At 44.9% G+C, this 20,791-nt stretch overlaps 1 protein-coding gene across 7 annotated transcripts in view; it reads right to left on the minus strand.

Annotated features, from left to right (window-relative positions):
• Window positions 1-20,791, minus strand: part of dacha (dachshund a) — a 111,105-nt gene that overhangs the window by 38,166 nt on the left and 52,148 nt on the right. For all 7 annotated transcript variants that reach the window (XR_014124742.1, XR_014124741.1, XM_035527325.2 and 4 more), the window contains one exon: window positions 18,740-18,855. Coding sequence is in view for 5 of the 7 variants with exons in the window: in XM_035527325.2 (XP_035383218.1) it covers window positions 18,740-18,855 (116 nt within the window). In the remaining 2 variants the exon portion in view is untranslated. The remainder of the gene's footprint in view (window positions 1-18,739; window positions 18,856-20,791) is intronic.

A 20,791-nucleotide genomic window follows, 5' to 3' on the forward strand; every position in this document is an offset into this window, starting at 1 on the left:
GGTCGGCGGAAAACGATCCCCCCCCCCCCCCCCCACAAAGGGAGCATGGAAAGTGGCCGGCGTGCTGCTCTGTCAAGCAGCTGCCAGGGGATTTAACAGAAGCACTCGCCACTGGCCGCCACCTTCCCACCGGAGCAGGATGAGGGAACTTGTGAATCTGCATGTATGCCGAAGAATATGCGTTTCACTACTGGAGAAGGTTTTATGGAGGGCTGGGTCTTCAGTACCAGTGCTGCTACAACAGGCTTTCAGTTGACAGGTGTCAGTTTGATCCAGCATAGAAGCAAACGGCTACAAACTGACATTTTGTAAAATTGCTGGAATTTTCATCTTGAAACGGTCCAAATCTGCTCTTGGACTGTTAGATGCGTTGAACTATTACACAGTGCATGGAACAGGTTCAAAGGCCTGTTTGAAGAGAAGACCAGTAAAACTTTGCTGCAAGCGTGATATGCCTGTTTAGTTTATCTCTCTAATAATCTATTGTGTATTCTCCATGCACTTCAGATAAGCCAATCTCCCATAATAAAAAAAACTATAAACACTTCCAAACTACTAACGGGGACAATGGGGTGGATATAAAAATGCCACTGTAGAAAAAGACAGAAAGGGGAAAAGCCCCACACAATCGTTGCATTGTCGGCTCTCCTTCCCCGCTGGCCGCCATGCAGAGAAGAAGGCCCCGAGATCAAACGATGCGAGTAACAGTAATTGATGTTAGAGGGAAGTCGCGACCCGCGGAAATGGGGTCCAGCGGATGAAAGGCGAGCGCCGTTTTGCAGGGGCAGACAAACAGATTGCTTACTGTTTGCCTTTCATACAGCCCTTCGGATCGACGAGAACTTGTGCCTTCAAAACTCTGAGCGCTCAGGCCTTGACATGAGGCGAGCAGCCCCGCCACCGACCCCGCCCCTGCCGACGAATGGAGTGGATACACGGAGCGTGCTGTGTGGTGTCGGAGGTGAGGAGGGGCCCATCCATCCTGCTTTGTGTGCCTACTGCTCTTAAGCAGCCCCGTCCCAAGGTCTGATGGATCCAACTCTGGCTATGCTCACTGACGCTTAAGCTGGGGGAGAGATGAGCAGTCTGGGGCAAACATGGCCTTAAATAACTGGGTTTTTGGGGGGGTTCAGTTGTGTCTGTCTGTCTGTCTGTCTGTCTGTCTGTCTGTCTGTGTGTGTGTGTGTGTGTGTGTGTGTGTGTGTGTGTGTGTGTGTGTGTGTGTGTGTGTGTGTGTGTGTTTGTGTGTGTGTGTTTGGGGAGGGTCAGGTACAGGACAATTTGGATTCCTTCTGTGTGATGTGGCTGAACTGGACCCTTTTTCTCAAACACAGACAACAATGTCCCATTTAATTAAAGAGTGATATGAGAGGTGGATTCTGGAAGAAGAAAAAGGAGCCTCTTTTGATCTTGGAGTCGGTGAGCGTTACATCAGTAGATTAATTTCAGCTTTCAAAGGGTCACCGTTTCGCCGGCCTGATGAGCTCGGCAAGGGTCCCCCCCCTCGTCTCTTCTTGGCATTAATGAAACTGTTGCTCCTTGGGTCAGAAGGTTCCGAGGGATCCAGCACCTGAGAATGCGGGCTTCTCGGGGCCTTCAGTTCTGCCCGGCTTCCAACGAGAGCCTGAACAGTTGAAAATATGACAGACGAAAATTGTTGACCTCTTTCCTTGTCTAAGAGGTCATATGCTGATCCTACTGCACTCTACCTCTCTCTATCTCACTCTCTCATGAAACACACAATGCCAGGGTCACTAAAACTCTTCATCTCCTGCCATTCTAAACTGGCAGAGTTACTCAGACTTTATGCGTGCGTAAAACTTTATGTGACAGCATGCGAAAGATCATGCTGTTAGCTTACCTAAACGAGGGGGGCTGTCTGAGATTCTGAACATATTCTGAACATGTTTGCCATGACAAATCACAAAGTTGTCAAATGTTGCTGTTTGTGAAGTGAATGTCCATTATATTGAACACTATATTCTTCACTCTAGCCATTGCCGTAGAAGCCGCAGAAGGCCCCTACGTCTGTACGCTTAAATACTTACAGATTTATGACACGAGCATGACGTGCTAAATTGTTTCGCCAGTACAGAATGAGAAGGATTTCCACTGGCCGGCTGAATGATTTGCTAAAGTCATTTGTTTCAGTGAACCTGCATGTGCAAACAGTTTTACCAGGGGTGGAATGCTTGAGTGAACTCAGGCCCATAGTCGTCTGGGTGGGTTAGATATTACCAGCAGGTGTCACATGATCCTCTGTCTACAGATGTAGAGTTTGACTGGGTGGCCATAGAGTCCTAATGCAGCCTCAGTCACTGGATACACCCCCCCCCCCACACACACACACACAGACAGAGACACACACACACCCTTTCAAATATTTACAGCAGCCGCTCCTCCATCACTGATGCACTGTGTCTCTCCAGTCAGCTGGAAGAAAACGCTCTTCTACCCGGGCCAAGCAACGCCAGCCCCCCGCCCAACCCCTCCACCCGACAGTCTCACAGAGAGGCTTTACAACTGCATGTGAGTGCATACAAAAGGAAGAGAGAGAATTGAAAAAAAGAAAGAAAACAAGAATGGGGAAAAAAGAGTAAAAGAGAACAAGAGGAAGAGAAGAAGAAAAATACAACAGATTGCCTGGGAGAACAAGCCCAGAGAGATCATGTTTTTCACAAAGGAGGGGGCACTGGAACGCTCCCGCGCTCGCCGACCAGACGCAGTGTTGAATTTTGCATTTCTTTTTAGGGGTAAAGTATCAGATTTGCGCTTGAGAGAGAGAGAGAGAGAGGGGGAGAGAGAGAGAGAGAGAGAGAGGTAAAGAGAAAGAGAGACAGAGAGAGAGAGGTGGGAAAACCCAGTGTCCCCTTTTGAATCTGGAAACAGTAAATATTGCCATCCAATTCCACGTTTTCAAGTAAACTGAGACAGCAGAAAGGACAAAAAAGAAGAAGAAAATGAAGTGAAAGAAAGAGAGAGAGGGGTTACTGTATTTAATTCACCATTGGAATTTCCGAGCGGCGGAAAATAGGATGGGATGAAGGCATGACAAAGGCGGATGGCCGACAGGCGAAACTGGAGCCAGGCACTTTTCTGCGCTGGGCGCTGAGAAGTGGGGCGCGCTGCAAGCAAGAGAGCAGCAAGCTGAGTGAGGAGAAGGAGGAGCCTCCACCTCTCTGCCCCACCCCCCTGGCCATAACATGCCCTGCCCCCAGCCTGTTACCCAGCCGCCTGCACCACGCCCCCTAGCGTGGGCTTCATGCCAGCCAGCCCGCCCGCCCGCGGGGCTTTAGGCAGTGTTGGCACCGAGAGGCGACTGTGGTGCAAAAGGGGAAACGCCCACACGGAGACGAACAGAAGCTCGCCGGCTGCAGCTGTGGTGTCATAACTGAACGCTGGGCCAGGTTTGCTAAATAACGCTGCGACCTCTCCTCCGGCTGGCACCTGACATGCCCATCGCTCGCATCCGCAGTTAAATGTAAATGGAACCGACTTGGTCTTGGTGCATATGTTCCATTTTCTGTAATTACTCTGTGGTGTTTGTGAGTTCATTCAAGCAAGCAGAAAACCTGATAAAATGTAACATGACGTAAAACTGCATTTCAGTGGTTTCCAGGTAGTCACATTAATATGCATTCTCCAAAAATCTTTTCTCTGAATTTCATTTATTGTAAAATTTAATGCTGTGAACAACTTTTTAATGTCGATATTAAGATTAATTTGCAGTGACTGGCACATGGAAATTCACCTAAAATCATAGTTTTATTTACATTTTAGTGCAAGAACTTTTTTGATGCCAGACTTTGCATTATTTATTTATTTATTTCATTACTTGCTCATGTGAATATATGATCAATTTTAGGTAACAGGTGTCAGATCAGTGCCATCTCATTAGTGATGAGGCACAAGCAAGAAGCAAGATGGGGTTTAGCTGATCCTGAGTCAGTTTGTACTACATCACACAGTGTGTAGAGCACAAGCAGTAGAAACAGGACTTGGCAATTACTTTTAATGAAGGCAGATGCTGATGTGGAACTACACCATTATTAGAGTTACACCATTATTACACGCATACACACACCTACACCTACACACACACACACACACACACACACACACACACACACACACACACACACACACAGGCATGTGTGAGCACACACACTTGAGCGTGCACACATTTCATGCACACAAGGGATTTGATGAAAAGACAGGAGTGAATACAAAATGGTGTTTTGCTAAAATTGTGTCCATACAAAGACAAAGAGATAGAGAAAGTCAGAGAGAGAGAGAGAGAGAGAGAGAGAGAGAGAGAGAGAGAGAGAGAGAGAGAGAGAGAGAGAGAGGTGGACATAGGAAGATGGAATGATTGAGGAAAGAGTTTGTGTTGCCATGATCATACACTTTCATCTCTCTTTGTCTCAGTGGTTTGCTCAAACAGTAAACTGGTAGTGTTCTCTCTTCTTCTAGTCCGTTTCCTGCTGATGTAGAAGGCTCCAGCATGTGAGCGGACTTTAGTATGGACATACGTGGTAGTGCTAGTGGCCACATTGATCCAAAACTTTTAGCACCTACACCAGAAGCTGAGAAACAGAGCTAAGGGAAGGTGCGAAAAGGTTCAACATAAATGACGTGTGTGTCTGTGTGTGTGTGTGTGTGTGTGTGTGTGTGTGTGTGTGTGTGTGTTTGTATTATATCTGTGAGACAGAACAGGAGGCGAGGGATAAGTGCAGTGTGTCATCGGACATCCAGAAAAGCCAAGATGTTGCACATGCATGCACATGAACATGCACACTCACACACACACACTCACATCTGTCCCCATATTTATCCTGTCTCACCCAATCAGCCAAATACACCTCCTTTACAGCGCTCTGTTGCATCTGAATGCATTAATATCTTTTAATATCTAAAACCGGAGGTCTCAAACTTTATCGCTCGTTTGCTCCACGCGATGCTGTCTAATCGCCTGGTCCTTCCTTTAACTGCGGTATTGCGTCAAAAAAAATGCCCCCTGTACTATACGGCGCCGCCGTCCGAGCGGCCACGGCACCGCGCCGATAATTAGACGATGCTGCGACGGCAGCTTGCGGTTTTATTTTACATGGAGGTAAAATTACACCGAGCTCTGCTCCTATCAGACGGGAATAAGCCCTTAATTAACTCCCCGCTGCAGCAATCGCTTTCCCTGTGCTTTTTTTTCCCGCTCACCGTTTGTTTGTTTTGCCGGTTCTTAATTTGTACAGGGCCCATAAAAGATGTCGGCTAGTGTGTAATGGAGGCGTCTGCAAATAGTGCCCTTCTCTTGTCAATTTATTTTAAAGCCATACTGGAATGACAGAGGGAGGACCAGTGACTATAAAGTGAATAGTAAATTTGGGATCAAAATCGACACATAAAGCCTGTGCACGGAAGTCTGTTGTAATTCTAATGATGATATCATTATTATTTATTCAATAATGTCGGTCCCACTGAAACAGGTGTATCTTAAAATGGAAACGATCGGACACACTTGGCTTGTTGGGTGTCTATAAAACAGAATATATATTTTGACTTCACCCGCATGATTTTAAATAAAATCTTTTTCCCCCCCGTGCTATCAGGCTATAGTCACAGTCCGCTCATTTATGGATTAACTATTATGCAAGATAGGGGACAAGGGGACAAAAGTAATAAAACTAGACTCTTCTCAAAGTGCGGGCAGAGTGGGTAGTGTGAGCCCAAAGCAGCAGGGATGAGTTCCAGCTCGTGATTGGCTCGTGGGCGTTCTGATTCGTACAGGTCATCAGCAGGCATTGTAAAGGAACATTGGTTGGTGGGTGGTAGAGGCAGAGTGGATTAATAACTTACCTGTGTGTGTGTGTGTGTGTGTGTGTGTGTGTGTGTGTGTGTGTGTGTGTGTGTGTGTGTGTGTGTGTGTGTGTGTGTGTGTGTGTGTGTGTGTGTGTGTGTGTGTGTACACGCCTAAGGAGTTGTATGACTATGTGTATGATAGTAAAACTTTACACAGGGCCAGTATTTGCTGCCTGTGTGCTTATTGTGTGTTAGTCAAATACATGGTCTGTAAACATGGTTCATTCTTAAGATGTTATCTTAGCTGACTGCATGTATGTTTACTGCATTTTTCTATATATTCATTCATTTCAAGCCTTAGTAAGGCAAATGCATGGGTGTCAGGGCCCATATGCACGCACGCACACACACACGCGCACGCACGCACACATACGTGCGCACACACACAAACACAGACACACACACACACAGAGGAGCTGCAATCAGCGGTGATTTCTAGGCATATCCTTTTAACCCCAGGAACTCGTTAATGTTTCATGGAAAGAGCCACTAGAGTCCTTGGTGGGCTGACTCAGAATCTCACGACGTAGCAGAAATAAATGGGCCACGCGTTCAAAGAGTAACGAGGCACTGCTCACCGGCTGCAAAGTGAGTGCAGAGCACTTTACCTCTCTTTCTCTCTCTCCTCCTTCTTGCGCTCTCTGTCTCTCTGTGCACTTTTTTCTGTGCTCTCATTGTCTCTCACTCCTCTCTCTCCCTCTGTTTCTCTCTCTCTCTCCAAAGCATGCTTTCTTTCTCTCTTTCCACCCTCCTCTTACCTTACTTAATACTTCTGTCTCACATATTCTTTAATTATTGGAGCTGTGTGTTTCACAGCTGTAGTCAGGGTTTCCACTCCAGGGTGTGTCACACAGCAAACCGAGTTCAACAGCCGCAAAGCACGTTAATGAGTGATTTCTCATGAGGCCTAGGATTAATTATGATGTACAAGGTTTTAAAAAGCCGCTATTTACCACAGATCGATCCATCTGACCAACGCCCCTGATGATGGGCTGTTTGTAGTCCAAGCAATGGTACACCTGTTTAAACAATTTTAAAACATTCTTAGCCTAAAAGCACTGAACTCAGAGGTGGGTAGTGTCAAGTCGCAATTACTTAGCTACATGCACTTAAGACAAGATTTGTCTTTAACTTAATGTCAAGTGTATTAAACTTCTTCTTTTATATATATATATATATATATATATATATATATATATATATATATATATATATATATATATATATATATATATATATATATATATATTTATATTCCCTTTTTTGTGTTTACACTTTTATTACATGCTTAGATGGTGACAGCACCTGGACTGACGAGCTGGACTGATCAGCTCATTTTCATTCTCACTGATGATAGATGATATTTGTATTAAAAGGTTTCAGTGCAAGTAAGCAATTTTTTCAATGCTTTAAAAAAAAAAAACCTCAATTTGTATTTTGATGCGGTACTTTTAGTTTGACATGTGTCATCATCTCATCTCATTAAAATAGCTCTACTTTACTTTTACTTGTGTATGGATTTAGGTCTTGCTAGTCAATTCTGAATGCACTCTAACAGGAATCACTGGGCTGATTAAAGGTGGAACGAACATTAAGAACAGTTGCACTCTGCAGTTACGGAGTGCTTGTAGTGCAAATGAAATGATAATCGATGCGGTTAAATGAGAGGGTCTTTCCTCTGGGGTCTCACTGTTTACGCTCCTGCTACATCACACTGTACTGACTGCAGGATCACTGGCTACTTTCCAGTCTTTACAGGACACTTAATCATAAACCTACAGGGCACGAAGGTCCACGTCTCACCACTGTGTCCACGTCGCATGTCTCAAAACTGTGTTGACTATATGCAAACTCCTGCTGAGGAAGCAGCCCAGATTCTATTTCTACAAAGACCAGTTAAGACCCTGAATATAATTATCACAGGTTATCTAAACATGTGAAGGGCAGTCCAATGACCTCCTACTAAACGTGGCTCGATTTTATCCTGTGTAGCAATGCAAGTAGAATTGGGAGTAAAGCACTATTGGACCACCTGTTAATGCCACTGGAATTAATTTGCAATTTGTCTTGCTGGGGTCCATATATAAGCCACTAAACTTAAAATTAAACGTCTACTAAAGGAAGTTAAACGTCCAGCTGTCCACTCCGCATTCACTTCTGGGTTGTAAAGCAAATTGTGGTACGTACCCTTCAAAGTGTGCCCTGAAAAGTGATTCTTGGCAGAGTAAATGCTGTAACATTGGCATGATAGACAGTTTGGGTTGTTATAGTACGTCCCAAACACTTCAGAAGTCTTAGATGACGACTGACATTATGTCTTACTGTCTGCCACAACACAACTGTTCTCAGCTACTCTTTTTGCGTGTTTGTGTGCATATTTGTGTGTGTGTGTGTGTGTGTGTATAAATAAACACACACACACAGTTTGCTTTAGTAAAGATGCAAAAGCAATGAACAGAGTGAGATGTAATTGTGCCTACACTAAAATGGCCGGTACATTCTTCCATACAATTGCTGGAAAACTAAATACAACTAAGTACTAAATACAAGCTGAACACTATATGAACAATTACAGTAAAATACAACTACCGAGTTGGACAAGCAGTTGTAGTTAGACAAGCAGTTGTAGACCGCTGTAGGTATTTTTATAGCGACATTCACATACAAAGCCAGTAAAAATATCCTTTGTTTTATGACAGGCTGGCCCCTCACAGACTAACCCACACACACATAAAACACACACACACTTCTTCCAGGTACAGTAAGTGATTGTTCTTGTAACGTTGTGTATCTGGAGTTAGCCGTAATGGACCGGTCTCGTTAATATGGTTAATTGGGGTGGATTAGAGGTATGACCTCCCTGGTTCTTCAAAGGGAGTATGAAGAGGGTGGAATATGGGGGGGGGGGGGTTATTAAATTAAGACCACCCAACTCACCCTCGACACCGCCGGGTGCTTGTTTTCCAGCAAGACAGCAAACAGGAAACTTTGACAAACACGGCCTTCGGCTTTAGAGCTGGGATGAGGCGCTTAGCGTCGCCCTCATGCTGGGAGGCTTTCCTTTTCTTTTTCTCTTGTAGGCAACACCATTCTGAGGCCTGAGGAATCCCGATTGGTCAGTTCAGGGAGATCAGAGGAAAAGAAGTGGATATAAGAAAAGCTATAGAAATTATGATTTGGCATTGTTGCCTGTCTTCTGCTATTTGCTCATCCTTCACCATAAGCATAACAGCTGTGAGTGGTGATGGCCAGTCTGCTCTGAGCTTGTTTCTCAGATCCAGATTAATCTTCAAGCTACATTCAGATGTTCAGTAGAGCATGTCCACTGAGTCAACTTAGTTAAGCACTGACCGAGGAGCCAAAATGTCAGTGCTGTCCACCAAACGCAAAATAAAGGCACCTTTTCTCACGTGTGCATTGAAGTACCACTGTTAGCCCGCAAGGGTCGTCCCACGAAAAATGAAAATGCAGACCTAGAACGAACAAACGAGCCATTTCAATCGTTTTTGAGAAAATGAAGAGGACAGACAGAGAAAGGGGGGAAAAACAAAGCTGTCTTGTTGAGTCTAATCTGATTGATGAGCTCCCCCTCCCCAAATCGCACCTCCTCCGTGGGCGGAAAGGAGGAGGTGCAGCAGGAGGAGGGGAGGCACAGGCTAGCATGGCGCTCCCGTCGAGGGCTGAGACGCGCCAGGGAGGCGAAACAATACTGACAGGCAGGACGGCCGGGGGTTTGCTGGTAGGATTAGCTCCAATAGCCATAATAAATGAAACAAGAGGACCCAAATGAAAACAGTTGGGTGCGGACTGGCAGCGGGGCTGATGGGAAGTGGCAGCTCCGCTGGCCCCCAGGCACCGAATTAGTTTTGCCACTCGATAATTTGACTGATCCACTCCAGTGGCCGGAGAGAAAAGAGAGAGAGGGAAAGAGAGAGAGAGAGAGAAATAGGGGAAGCTTTCAGTCTGGTTAATGTATGGTCAAAGTGGAACCTGCCTTGTTGATTACTGTAAAAAACACCTGTAGGAAAAGTAGAAAGAGGAGAGGAGAGGAGAGGAGAAGAGAGAAAAGTTTCGTGTGCTGAACAAGATTGCTATGGATGGCCATTTAGGGTGAAATCAGTGAAACACTTACATGCACACTACTTGCACATACCTATGAAACACTTGCCCTAGGGACACACGTACACACACACGTACACACATACATACACACACACACACACTTACGTACACGCACACACACACACACACACACACATACACATGTACACACACACACCTACGTACACATATATATACACACCTACGTACACACGTACACACATATATACACACCTACGTACACACACACACACACACACACCTATGTACACACACACACACACACACACACACACACACCCCTACGTACACACACACACACGTACACATGTACGCATGCATACGTACACATGTACGTATACATGTACACATGTACGCACATATACGTACACATGTACACACACACATACACATGTACACACATGTAGATATGTACATATATATGCACATGCATTCACACACGCATGCACACGCACATACACACGCACACATGCGCATGCACACAGTGCTGACGATTTCCTGCTTGGTGTGGCATGACACTCAGGGTTTGACATTCCGTGAAGCAGCCCCCTCAGGATTAGGTTCAGTTTTTTGTGATTGTGTATCCAGTCCTGGATTTCTATAAAGCTGCTGTATAATGTCTGTTGTAAAAGGAGCTTTAAAAATAAAATTAATTTGAACTTAACTGAATTAACTCTGAACTGTATGTGTATTTGCGTGCATACACGCGTGCGGGTGTACAATGATGATGGCAACCAAAAGGCCATGTAGCATTGACCCGAGCCGTCAGTACAACAATGACAGCGCACTGAAAATCAGTAAGAACACAACACCCCTCCACTATGCCAAAGAGCTAAGTCTACCCACACACACACACACACACACACACACACACACACACACACACACACCCCACACACACACACACACCCACACACACACACACCCCCCCACACACACCCATACACACACCCCCACACCCATACACCCATACACATACACACATACACACACACCCACACACACACACACACACACACACCCACACCGACACACACACACCCACACACCCACACAGACACACACACCCACACCCACACACACAGACACACACACACACACACACACACAGTTATATACACACACGCGCACACAAACACACCACACATGCACGAACTTAGCACTCTCTCCCGATGTCCTTTATACAGGCACTAAGACATTTACCCCGCTTTGTAAAGCCCCCCTAAGAGAGTTGGGGGCCGGGTTTAAAGAAGGATGGAGAGGAAAGAGGGAAAAAGAGCTCATGTCCTAGTAGCTAAAGTAAGAGGCCCAAACCTGTTCTTAAGGAAAGGTATAAAGACAGAGGGAGCACACCCCACACCCCACACCCCCAGTATGTTTCTGCAGCACTTGAAGGCTAACCTTTGTCTAACCTTTCTGAGCGTTGAAAGCGAGTTTCACCACTGACTTATTAATTTAGACAAGGTCACCCCTTTATTCATTTTAATACCAGATTAAGAGAGTCAGATCCTGAACTTTGATGTTGAGGGTAGAGGGGAAAAAAGAAAGAAATTTGCAGACGAGAGCAAACTTGAGGACAGAGAGTAGAAATTAGCGTGACTTTATTGAGGTGCTATTGACATTCTCACTTTTTTTCTTGTTCTTTTTTTAAGGGGTGGAAATGTCAACGTGGCCAATATGAGGCTAACTAGCAGAGTAAGCACTAAAATATCCATTTACATACTGCACTGTCAAAATTAATAGCACAGGCTGCAGGATAGAGGGAGGGCTTTTATCTGTGTGTGTGTGTGTGTGTGTGTGTGTGTGTGTGTGTGTGTGTGTGTGTGTATCTGTCTGGTAAAATTACTTGCACACAGGTTCCGAGAGAGAGAGAGAGAGAGAGAGAGAGAGAGAGAGAGAGAGAGAGAGAGAGTACGAGTGAGTGAGCATGCGAGAGTGAGTGCGTGTGAGTGTCTGTCTGTCTGTCTGACTGTCTGTCTGACTGTCTGTCTGTGTGTGTGTGTGTGTGTGTGTGTGTGTGTGTGTGTGTGTGTGTGTGCCTCTGTGAGGGCCATGTGTGTGTCCTTCAGTTCGAGACCAGACTATTTGCGGAGCACAAGCCTCTTCTGCTCCAGGTGTTGGGAGAGCTGAGACAGACATATTGTTCATGTGGTCTCATGTTCTGACCTTCTACCAAATGGCCAGTAAGTATGGTAAGTTCATTTTTCCTTTTGTATTACAATTATGTGGGTGCAGTAACACAGTCTACCTGAAACTACCTTTAACTACCTGAAACATGGACCAAATAGTTTTAAAAGATTGAATTTACTCAATTAAAAATATTAGTGGAATATACATCGCAATACATACAATTTAACATTTTCTTCATATATCTTTTTCATTTTCAGACATTCAGACAACATTCCCTGTAAATTCCCTCTATATTTTCATATCATTGCATATATTGCATATACATATATACATGTATATTACATATAACATTTTAAGGAAACAGACAACACAGTGCTCTCATAGCACACACACACCGGATTTTTCAACAGCACCTTATGTGCTGCAATTATCCTTCATGTCACATCTCCTCACACATGGCTAATTATTACATTTAATATTAATTTGTTATTTCATTCCAAAAACACGACGGCACCAATGCCGGAGATTATTAGCCTGAGATGCCTGCTCTGATTGAAATAATGAGGTTACAGTTCTTACAGTAGATCTCAGCCTGAGGTAGCAGATTGAGGTATGTCTTTGGGATAGATGAGTGTAATCCAGCATAACTAATCCCATCACTAGCATGCCCAGATTGACTAGCGTTAACGTAAGAGGTTTTAGCACACAGTTCAGGTGGAGCCTGTGTGTGTGTGTGTGTGTGTGGGGGGGGGTGTTGTTAATGCATTGCCCATGGCGCACACACACACACACACACACACACACACACACACACACACACACAGGAGCGTGAGTCACTGACTCCAAACTGTCAATCAAGTCCCCTTTGCTAATTAAGTGGCTAATTATAGAGCTAGCACTGCCAAGCACTGCTATGATAAGGAGGCCAGTGGCTGACAAACAGACTGATGAATATCATCTCATCTAAGCAGTAGGTGGACATCTCAATAGCTATTAATTCTTCAAAATGACATCCAATAAGGTTGACTTTGAAGAAGAACAGAATGAAGTCACTGGTGCACACATTATAGACAATTGGTCTGGTCTGAGCTATTAACAAATCTTAATGGTTTTGTAGTCCATAATAGTATTAATTTTCATAAATACTATAAAATGTATATTAAACAGCACTTTAGTTTCAAACTCTGTCCATATTAGTTAAACTGATTGCCTCAAAATCCTGTCAGGGTATGAAGAAAGCCTGCTGATTCCCTCTTATTTGAGAGCACAACACTAGCAGTGTTAGCTCCCCGGTAATCCGTTAAAGCTACAGTTAGTGTTTTTTTTTTGTTGCTCCTCAGTAATCCATTAAAGCTACAGTTAGTGTTTTGTGGTGCTGTTTTTTTTTTTTAAACATAAATTGCATTTAAAATGACCTATGTCAGCCCATTCAGTTCTATACAGTGTACATCAGTAAAATGTCTGTTAATAAAATGGAGATCAATGCTGCCTCCTGGATGAGTAATGGCCATTTTACCATCTGTCCAGGCTAAGCGTGCCAAACAAAGTACCGTTTCCATACAGTTCGTAATGTGAAAGGGGATTAGCGTCATGGTGTGTGGCAACCTAAATAGCTGTGACATTATCACTGCACGTTATAGTTCCAAACCGACGTTTTGGTGTCATAATGTAAGTCGGAGAGGAAAAATTGAAATGGGGAGGCCAGGCAACTTCTGAGACGAGGTGGGCTAACGTGGTTCAGCCTGGCAGCAAAGCCAGTGGTACCGTGTGCCGGAGCGCAGGAGCCGAGCATGTGTGAAGGGAAGAGAGAGGGGAATAAATGGGTGGCGTTCGCTCCTGTCCGCTCCACGCTGTTCAGAAGATCAATGGAGGAACCGGAGGAGAAGTAATGGGAACTCAAAAAGAAGCAGCCAGGCTCGTCTTCTTCAGGAGGGTGATGGAAATGAGCACTTAGTGTCTCTCTCTCTCTCTCTCTCTCTCTCTCTCTCTCTCTATCTCTCTCTCCCCTTACCATATCAAGCATGCGCTTGTAATTATGTCTTTGTTTTTTACGGGCTCTCCCTGTAATAATGACGAGCTATTCGGACGACTCCTGAGAGAGTGTTTGAAGACATGCAGATCACTCGGTGATCCAAATAAAAAATAATAAAAAAGAAATGAATAAATAAAGAAAGAAAACAGCCCCTCCCTCCTATAAAGACACAGCCTTCATTAAATAGGGATTGCAGGCCACCCACCTATGCACCTAGGGATAGATGTGTGTGTGTGTGTGTGTGTGTGTGTGTGTGTGTGTGTGTGTGTGCGCGCGCGCGCATGTGTGTGTGTGTGTGCGCGCGTGTGTGTGTTTTACAAGTGCGGCTGGGCTTGATGCTATTTTGAATCATAATCTGTCAATCACAAAACAAAGACACAGGTGGAGTGAGAAAAACGTTAAATAAAAATAAAACCCGCCTGTGTTACATGCTACTCAGTACACAACAGCAAACCTTCAAAACGTGGATCTGTAGACTTAACTCGTATTTCAATCTTGTAACATTTGCTTAACTGAAATCTTAACTTTCTTGTTGGTACACTACATCATACACACTGGTACACTGATGAAAGTGTTTTCATGAATTTTCTGAAAGTGTTAAATGATTTTTGAAGGATGGTGTACCAGCAGCCATCGTGTATAAGCTGGCCGAATACATGAAGTGGTGGAGATTCTTTGTGTGGAGAGTTTGCTGTAGTCTGGACAGGGGAAATGTAGATTTAGACAAATGTAAGTACATCATGCTGGCTGGTTCTTGTTGATATCTATATTCCTGGCAGCACAGGATTCTTCTCTCTCTCTCTCTCTCTCTCTCTCTCTCTCTCTCTCTCTCTCTCTCTCTCTCCCTTTTCTCTCTGTCTATCTCTGTGAAAGGCTTATCTTCATTAGAATGCAGGAGAGGTGCTGGGCCGGCCCATATGTCACTAAACACATCTCCATGTTTTATTTATCCCTGCTCTCTCTTTACACACACACACACACACACACACACACACACACACACACACACACACAAACACAACACTCTCTCTCACACACACCCACAGTCACTCACATACTCACACACTCCCTCTCACACACAATCACTTGACCCCAACTTCTGGTAGCAAAGGTTTTCCACCTAAATGAGTAGCTTAAGATGGAGGTTGAAGTGTGAAAATGCGCAGAGAACCAAATAAAGGGAGAAAACCTCTATACAAGGTGTGAGTTTAGACACATGCCCAGCAAGAAGACCACAGAAGATGTGCGTGTGTGTGTGCGTGTGTGTTTGTGTGTGTCTGTGTCTTTACGGGTTTAATACTGAGACAGTGAAATGGAAGCTTAAATACTCCTGGCCTGAGTGGAGTGTGTGTGTGTGTGTGTGTGTGTGTGTGTGTGTGTGTGTGTGTGTGTGTGTGCACGCGCCTGTGCGGGCATGTGTTGTATGTGCATGTGTTTGGGTGTACGTGTGTGTGTGTGTTTGCGAGTGTGTGTGTGTGTTTTGTAAGGGGGGGGTGTAAGTAAGGGGGGGATAAGCAGATGGAGAAACCAGTCTCCAATGGGACCCGTCATTCATCAAAGTCACCATCCAGCCCTGCAATTGTTTTCACCCACAGAGAGAGAGCGGGAGAGAGGGGGAGAGAGTGTTTATGTGTACAGAAAAGTGTGAGAGAGAATTCCTACAAGTGCATATGTGTGTTTGTGTGCATGTATGTTTCAGTATCAGAGAGAACAAATACGTGTGTGTGTGTGTATACACACACACGAAAGAGAGACAGAACAGGAGAGAGACAGAACAAGAGAGAGAGAGAACAGGAGAGTGTGCAGGTGTCCTTTCCCTGACATTTTACATCACTGTGGGCCATCAGTTATCTGTTATCAGTGGTTGTCCCAGGATTGGACTGGGAACAGAGAAGGCCAGCGAGTGAAGTCTGTGAAAGTCAAACAACCGTGCAAAATGCTTGGGATCCTGGAACGACCCAGCAGCTAAAGGTTATTCCTATAGCCGTATCTCACAGCCTGTCAAAAGTGCTCCAGACTACAGTATCAACTCTGGAAGAGGGTAAGAGTGCAGAGGTCAAAAGGAAGAGGCTCCTTTGGTAAAGTTGGATGCGGGAATTTATACTTCTGAAGAAGAGCAGAACTTGAGTGGAGATATGGAACTGGACAAACACTCTATCTTGCTATATTTATGTGTGTGTCTCTCTCTGTCTGTATACATCTCTCTATCTCCCTGTGTGTCTCTCTCTGTCTGTCTCTCTGTCTCTGTCTCTCTGTCTCTGTCTCTCTCTCTCTCTCTCTCTCTCTCTCTCTCTCTCTCGTGTCCTGCTGTTAGCTGTGCTCCCTGGAGTGCCATGGGCTTATGATGTTTCTGTCAACAGTAATCCAGGAAACTAAATGCGAGACAAACCCCCACAACAACGTTCTTTTTGCTCTTCCTCCCTCCCTCCCTCCCTCCCTCTGCCTCTCTCTCCTCTTCCTCTGGATCGGATCGCGAACCCCTCCCCACCACACCACCCACACCTCAACACATGAGGGTGAGCTCTGCGAGAGCGGGGGGGGAAGTGCTCACGCTCTCCTGAGACGTGCTGTTTCTACTGTTCCCTCTCTCACTGTCTCAGAGAGCGATGGCAAGCCCTGTTATCCGCTACACAGCTGCCCGGCACGCCGGACGAGCCGAGCCGGCTACTTTGGTCCCACTAATTACGGAATTAGATGTACGTAACGGCCCAAATTGCCGCTAATAATTAAGTGACAGCTCTGATCTGAGTGGCTGGCTGGGTTAGCCACGCGCTGGGATGCTGGTAACTGCCACCACAAATGGCACCGCAGCAAAAAGTGCTGCAACAACTCCAAAATGCATAAACGCAATAACAGTGCAAATTTTTGTATTTTATTTTCTTTAAAATTTATGCATAAACTGCAAAAGACAAACCACAACAAAGAATAAGATACTGTCGATGTATATGAATTATTCAATCACTTAATTAAACAGTTTTTCTGTGAATAAGGACAAATTGAAATCTACCTAAATGCTTTTTTCTTATTACTCATTATTACATAAGTCATGATTAAAGTCATCGCCCTCAGTTCTGCTGAGGTGTTAATCACCTTGTATTCTTCATCACAAGTGCAATGGGTTGCTCGCATAATTGCAATCAATAACAGTTATTTCTGGTGTCAGGTGGAGTAACTTCTCATTGCATCTTACGTCTTCAGTCTCTGCTCCTAGAGGTCACCGAATGTTCGTGAACTTTCCATACCATAAGTGGCTTAAGGACAACTGCTCTGTGAAGGGCTGCGTTTATTTGAAAAGAAAGGCCAGCCTTAATTAATACGTTATTCTTGTTATCATGCAAATGTAAGCCCATATATTGTTAGGAAGAAAAGAAGGTGAGTGGAGGTGCGAGCTCTCCTCAAAGCTGCACTGCGCTACCTGTCCCTCTTCATTCTTTTACAGCACATGACGGTTTCCACCATTCCGTCACACACCTGCTCTATTACCTTAAATCACAAACTGAATATATGAAGCCTTCTCATCCGACACCCAAACTTGTATATATTAATTTGTGTGTGTGTGTGTGTGTGTGTTTAAATGAGTGTGAATGTCCCTATGTCCCTTAGACACTGCCGTTGGACAGGGAGAGATAGGGATGTACATTTTAAGCAGCACCCCCCCCCCACACACACACACACAACCCCCCCGGCGACTGGCCAGCAGAAATAATAACAGGAGTCATCTGAAATCAATCAGCTAGGGCCGGCTAACTGACTGCTCCGGCTACTCGCACCGTTGCGATCGATGGCAGTGCTGGCTATTGTGCGGGCCAAATTGCCGCTACCGTCAGCGATTTTGAAGGCTGAGGATTGGGGGGGGGGGGGGGTTGAACAGAACGGCCAGAGGAAGAGCCGGCTGGTGCGCAGTGGACACGCTTAGCGCAGCAGGGGGTTCACGCAGGGTGTGTGGGTGTGGGTGTGTGTGTGCGCGCACATGAGGGTAGAGCAGAGTGATGGACAGGGGCTTGATGTATAAGGGAACAGAAACAATTGTTCTGAATAAGAGATAGAGTTTCACAGAGGAGAGAGGGCGAGATAGATGAAAGACAAAGCAAGGGATGCAGAAAGGAGAAAATGAGAGGTGGAGGGGAGAGCGAAAAAGAGAAAGAGAGGGAGGGAGAGAGCAAATGCGTGTGTGAAGAGAACAGGGTGGGGTGGGGTGGGGTGGGGGCTACAGAAATCCAATAGTTTAACCTCTGTTTGAGACGCAGCAGTAGCCAGTGAAGGACAGAAGGAAAAAAATCAATAGGAGCTGATTTGCAGAAGCTGGAGGTGTAGGGGGGTGGGGGGTGGGGGGGTGAGAAGAACAAAAACACAAAAAAAGAAAAGAAAAAAGCAGCGCAGATAAAAAAGAAAAAACACAAGCTCACCCCCAATACTCTTTAGATTCAAAAAGGGGTAATGAAGAAAGGAAAGGATGCAGAAAAAACCTGCCAGACTGCGAAAGCGACAAAGCCATCCCGCCGTACGCACGAAAACAGCCGAGTGCGTGACTAGCGGCAGCCCGGCTTGCGTTTACAGCAGCGAAGGAGTGGCGGTGTGCCGGCCGAGGGCGGGGCTTACCTGTAGGGGACAGCAGGCTGGGGGAGAGGAGCCCGTGGACACTGTGGGGGAGCAGCCTGGAGCTGTCCTGCATGGTTACGCCCAGGGAGCGCTTCGGGGGGCGGCCCGGGCGAGAGCTGAGAGGAGGAGCAGATGAGAGAGAGACAGAGAGAGAGAGAGATTTACTGTATGAACTTAAAGAAGGTATGGGATTATATTCTCGCCAGCGTCAAAGGATCATATGAGCTTCAGCAGGTTGTAATTGTAACACAGAAGGGGAAATATATGATTTGATGTGGTTATCAATGTAGCAAAAATACAGTAAATAAACATTTTTTATACAACTTCAATAAAACCTTAGTAATTAGGTATAAGAGGCAGTGTCTGTAAAATTTCTGAATGTAATGTTTATGATGTTTCCTCTCCCTGCAGTGTCGCATACACTCAAATGCGTGTGCACACACACACTCACTCACTCACTCACTCACTCAATCCCCTTAAAATCACAGTTGGACAGCAGCAGGTAAGAGATGCACAGAGAGAAATTCTACAGAAGGGAGCTGCTATACAACTGTGCAAAGATGATAATGATCACCTTGAAAAACATATGCCTCAAGGTGAGTGAGAGAGAGAGAGAGAGAGAGAGAGAGAGAGAGAGAGAGAGAGAGTTCTGATAAGGTTCCTAGGCTGTGAAGGCGTATTGTTTGTAGGGCAGCATGCCTGATGCACTCCAAATGGAGTGATGCTGTTTCTCCCCTCAGGTTCATAAGACAGGAGAGAGGAAACTTCCCTGGAGTTCCCTAATGTGCACGCAAGCACAAGCACATGCACACACACAGTACACATGCACACAGGGCACACGTACAGAGAAACGTGCGCACATTATCTTACACATTATTTGGATCACGAATACATCCTTTAACTGATGCAGTGCACACAAGTGGGCTGCTAAAACATCATCGCTCTACTACCAAAATGCTGCAGATCAATGTAAAAACCACTGCTGCCCTCAACACAGGCCTGTTATTTTTGTGAATATTCCCCCTTTCTGCTGATAATGGGTAAGATTCAAACTGGTCCCAGATCAGTATGATCTAGTATAACTTTTCCCTGGTACCTCAGTAAGTCTGCAAGGTCATTAGCAAAGAGAAACAAGCCATGAAAGCAAAATGCTAATTTTAGCCCCATGTATCACTGGACTGTGTCCAAGTACATAAACCAGAGTTGCTGTTTTTATTTATTTATTTATTTATACAGTTTTATTAATACTACACGGCTAACACATGAACGGGGACTCAGTCGGCAAAGATGATTGCAAGTAAAAGTGTATATAAACACATTAATTGCATATAATAAAATAAGTGGTGGGGGTAAACCAAGGGGATATACAAAGCACAAGAAAAATGTACACATATAAGTGACATTATGCAGGGCAGGTTGATTTGATGGGGAAAAAATGGGAAGTGTTTTTTGTAAAACACTGCTGTGACTTAAGATATCAGAGCTGAAATTAAATCGGTCCAAATCTGCACAAGGAAGTGTGTGTGTTTGAATTGGAAATATCATTTCTGCTTATCCTGAATCTGATTAATTCTAACAGGATTCACCACAACACTTTAAAACAGGCACAGTAACGGAAGGCAGAACCAAAAACCAATTCTAGCCAATCAACTTGTTTTTTCACCTAATTGTATTGTGGCCCATGTCCAAGTTAATATCGGTACACTGGGACACCTGCTACAGCTTACCAGCTAATTATGCAGATGGTCAATAACTGTACTGAATGTGTTAGAGCTGAGAAACTACTAATACTCTGGAATATTAAGAACTATGGAAACTTGGTCCAAGTTTTTAATTCATACACACCCAGTGCTCCATTAAATCCTACCACACCCAAAAGCTCCCAGATAGCAGACGGCGCCCACAGCAATACCCTCTACACGTGCATGTATATATTATCAAATCTGGTTGGCTTTGATGACAAGAAATTAGACCTCAGAGCTAAACACTTTACAAAGACTTTATAAGTTTGAGCAATACACTAATCAAGTGACTCCATTACACTATTGAGTG

Source organism: Electrophorus electricus, chromosome 8, assembly GCF_041902795.1.
Source record: "Electrophorus electricus isolate QZ-2024a chromosome 8, ASM4190279v1, whole genome shotgun sequence".
Lineage (NCBI taxonomy): Eukaryota > Metazoa > Chordata > Actinopteri > Gymnotiformes > Gymnotidae > Electrophorus > Electrophorus electricus.